The sequence below is a fragment of the Sipha flava genome, unplaced genomic scaffold, assembly GCF_003268045.1.
Source record: "Sipha flava isolate LNK unplaced genomic scaffold, YSA_version1 68_pilon_pilon, whole genome shotgun sequence".
Taxonomy (NCBI): Eukaryota; Metazoa; Arthropoda; class Insecta; order Hemiptera; family Aphididae; genus Sipha; species Sipha flava.
Genome location: NW_020273608.1, coordinates 915,542 through 919,830, shown reverse-complemented (window position 1 = coordinate 919,830; position 4,289 = coordinate 915,542). Strand labels below are relative to the sequence as shown.

Genomic DNA, 4,289 nt, shown 5'->3' with positions numbered 1-4,289 from the left:
GTGTGGTTGCTAAGCCCGCTTGGGTTTCGCGACGTCGTACGACGCGTACGTTTGGTGTTCACCGAAACGCCGTCGCCGTTGTACGGTTTCTATTTGGAAAACAGAAAAAAACAAGGGAGATCCGTTTCATAAGTTCCGGTTGTACGCGCGTAACCTACGCTAAACACGTCAACCAACACCTACGACGTGATAAACTCATCGATCTTGTTTCATGAGTCCGCTGTGTTCTTGTTGTTTTTTGCACAGCGTGATTGTATCCAGTGGCGGCGCGTGAACAATTTTATAGGGTAGACAACAAGACAACCAAAGATATGGTGTTATATAACATTTATTTAAAAACTAGATCATCATAAAAAAAGTAAATTGCATAAAATAACTATATTTGAATATAATTTAAATCGATTCTCCTATTTTGTTTTGTCGCGAATACATCTATTACATTGTTGATAAACGTTGGATCTTTTGATAATTCACCTAACATTTTTTTTTCAACAGCTAAAGTAGACAAAGATGAAAGCCTATCATTTGTCATTGAATTTCTTAAAAAGGATTTGATACGTTTTAAAGTACTCATGGATCTTTCACTTGAGGCTGTTGTTGCAGGAATAGTTAATACTAATTGAATAAGTTTCGTGACTTCTTGATATACTTCTTGAAGCTCATCTAAAATAATGTTTATAATTAAAATTATAATTTATTTTAAAAATTTTAAAAATATTTAAGAAATGTTTTAGGTTCTTACTTTTAAATATAAAATCAATAAATTCCAAAGGAGCGAAATATTTCAATGGATCTGCATATATTATGTAAAGCTCATTTTTTAGACGATCTTTATCAAAAATATCTGGATAGTATTTAAAAAGTTGTCTTAATTTTTCTTCTGGAAAATGAACTTTATATGATGCAAACATTTTTTCATTTATTATTTCAACAAACTCTAGTTTTTCAAAATCTTTAAATCTAATATTTATTTGAACAATTAATGAATCAATAATTTCATACGTAAGTCTACGTAAAATAGATCCTTCCTCATTTGTATACTTTAAATCTGTGTTTAATTCAACGGAACATTTTATGATATCGTGTATGGAAGTTTCATTTCTCAAATCTTTTATCCGTGAAGTAAGACTTTTAATTTCGTTAACACAATATTTAATATCAGTAGTTGATTTATTTTGTAGAACACAAAATGTGTGATCAGTAAATATAAATATTTTACTGAAAAGTACCAATAAGTAAACAAATTTTTGATTGTTCATAATACTCAATATACCAGATGCTGTACAAACAGAATTGGAATCCCAGCCAGGGTCATCAACTACATGAGATACGGCATTTTTTAGTTCATTGAAATGAGTTTTTATAGTTAAAGCAGCTCTTGAATGATAATTCCAACGTGTATTGCATTGATTTGGTAATTTAAATCCTTGCTCTCTTAATAAAGAACTTCTTTTAGAAGATCTACTAAAAAATGTGTGGAACATAGTAAGGTTTGCTATAAATAATTTAACATCTTTTATTGATTTTGCGCTGTGAAGTAGAACTAAATTCAATTGATGAGCGTAACAATGTATAAAAATAGCCATTGGATAAATATTTTGTATAATTGACTGAACCCCATTTTTTTCACCAGCCATAACAGAAGCACCATCATATGTTTGAAACACAACTTTTTTACCAATATTCCACTTTGAAAGTTCATTTAGAATTACTTCGGATAAACCAGCCGCAGTCATATTTTTGGAAACATCAAAAAATCCTATAAATCTTTCTTCGATCTTATTGTCCAGAATATAACGAAAAATTAAACTCATTTGAGATTGGCATGATACATCCGTAGTTTCATCGGCTTGTATTGATATAAAATTTGTAATTTTCAGTTCTTTTAAAATATGAGAATTTAATACCGTAGTTACGCAATGGATCAAGTCATTTTGTATGTCGTGTGAAGTTCCTTTAAAAACAGAATTTGTGCAAAAGTGTTCTCTTATAAATTGCTCTTCCTTAGCAAGTAAATCTAAAATTTCACAATAATTTCCTTTATTTAAAGAACCTTCATTCTCGCGATGTTCGCGGAATGCCAACTCTTGTTTCCCTAAAAAACAAACTACATCGATTAAACGAGCTAATATCTTTCTGTTTATGTCCACTTGTTTATTATGATTAATTGCAGTTAACCGACGACTCTCAGATATTGAATGTTCAATCCTATTTTTACCCAGCATATGAAAACTTTCCTTGTTAGTCAGATGTTTTTTTGAAATTTGGTGTTTTTCAGCTTTACGAACTAAATTTTTAATATTAGGAATGCCATTTATACTCCACTCATTCTCTCCTCTGAACAAGACACATATGTAACAGAATAATTTATTTCTTTCAACGCTTCCTGCTAACCAGTTAAATTTTGAATACAAAGACAATTGAAATTTTCTTAAAGTTTTTGGTTTTTTATATTCTAATGATAAATGTGGCGTTGGTCTCTTACCTTTTAAATTGCATTTTTCTTCATACGAAAAAGAACCAAGACCTTTATTTAAAATAATATCAATAATATCTGACATATTAAGTTTTAAATGTATATCACTTCATTAAGAAAAAATAATAAACATTAAACACGTGCCATTAATCATTAATCACTGTTGGAATGCAATTAAATTATAAAAAATATTACGTTGAGACATGTCTCTTCCATACATATAATTTTGGTAATACCCCACTACGTTCCCCGTTTATCATATCATACGCCCGTCATCAATAGTGAGACACAATTCAATATGTCTCGACCGATTTGACGGCGACGACGTAGTGATTACGGTATAGATTAGGTATAAATAAAATTATACTTATTAATAATATATATTTAGTCACACTCGTTACTCACACAGACACACTATAGAAACGAATCAGTGTAAATAACATTTTATTTATAAAATTATGAAGAAATAAAAGACTTATATAATATATTAAACAACTCATTTTTAAAATTAGAATATTTGATATTTTTGGGTAGACAATGTCTCATTGTCTACCCTAACGCGCCGCCACTGATTGTATCATGTTACCACAGCCGCAAGGCCATCAATAAGTCATTAACACGTTCACGGCCACCCCATAATTTTAAAAGTCGTATAAAAAAATCACAACATAAAATTCATAAGATTCCATAGATATTATATAATTCCATAGATATTACATAATTCCATAGAATATGATATAATACAATCTATGGATTATATTATATCTATGGTGCTGTATACAATCTATGGAATTATGTATTGTCTTTGAAATTACATACAATTTATGGAATTATGAATACAATTTTAAAATCTGAATGTGGCATATTTGATTTTTACTCGTTGTTCAAATAATTAGCATTCCATAAGCATAAGTCCATAGTGTAAAAAAAAAAAAAAAACGTTAATATATCAACGTAACCATTTCTTTGAAGTCGGGTAGTATCATATCATCTGGTCTGCTCAGTCTATGCCTGACATATTATTATTATAGTCAAAAACTATGGAGGGTTTGAATTTATTCCATCCAATTACAAATTGCCAAAAATCAAACTGCAAACATATGCAAGAATCATACGGTGTTACTTTTTTTAAGAAAAAAAAAAAATTGTATGCCTACAATAAACACTACTAATATCGCTATCCAGCTGTTGGATTTTAAAACCAAGTGCACCAATCGATACACAGAAAACTGTTTAAAAAAAATAATTTTATCATAATATTTATTAGAATAAGCCAGAGTCAAATAATTATGTATACAAATGAATGGACACCATGTCAACTATACTTGACATGGATTTATCTAAAGAGAACCCTACGTCAACTATAGTTGACACGTGGTCGTGGACGTGTTAAATCTGTAACGGATCGATAGCGAATCGAGCAGCGCGTGTATGTTTTTTGTTCGTATATTTAAACGATTTCGTTTACGATATAATTGATTCGAATAAATGTTATAATAACGCAGTAACAACACATTGTTCTTAATGTGCTCGTGTCGTAATTAATTTTTCGTCCGATAACCTTTACGTGTTTACATCGCGTTTTCAACGTTCATGGTATACTCACTAAAACAGTTCAACAACAACTCGGTGCAGCTAGAAAACTCCAGAACCACTCGGAACGCGTTGTTTTCAACGCGTTCGCCGTCGGAATTCGGTCCGCCGAGAGCCTATGTCGCGTTTGATATGACGAAACACTGATGTCGCTAACCTCGAGGTGCGCGCCGCGGAAGAACGCACTTCTCGTCGTGCACGTTGTTTGCGATTTAAAGGC

General features: G+C 31.0%; 1 protein-coding gene across 1 annotated transcript; it reads right to left on the bottom strand.

Annotated features, from left to right (window-relative positions):
- Positions 1–376: 376 nt before the first annotated feature.
- LOC112691960 (zinc finger MYM-type protein 1-like) lies at positions 377–2,499 on the bottom strand. The gene is made up of 4 exons (XM_025566444.1): positions 2,486–2,499; positions 1,274–2,337; positions 743–880; positions 377–663 (listed from the first exon to the last, which is right to left on the bottom strand). The coding sequence occupies exons 1-4, from the start codon at positions 2,497–2,499 to the stop codon at positions 377–379; spliced, it is 1,503 nt and encodes a 500-aa protein (XP_025422229.1).
- Between the last annotated feature and the right edge of the window lie 1,790 nt (positions 2,500–4,289).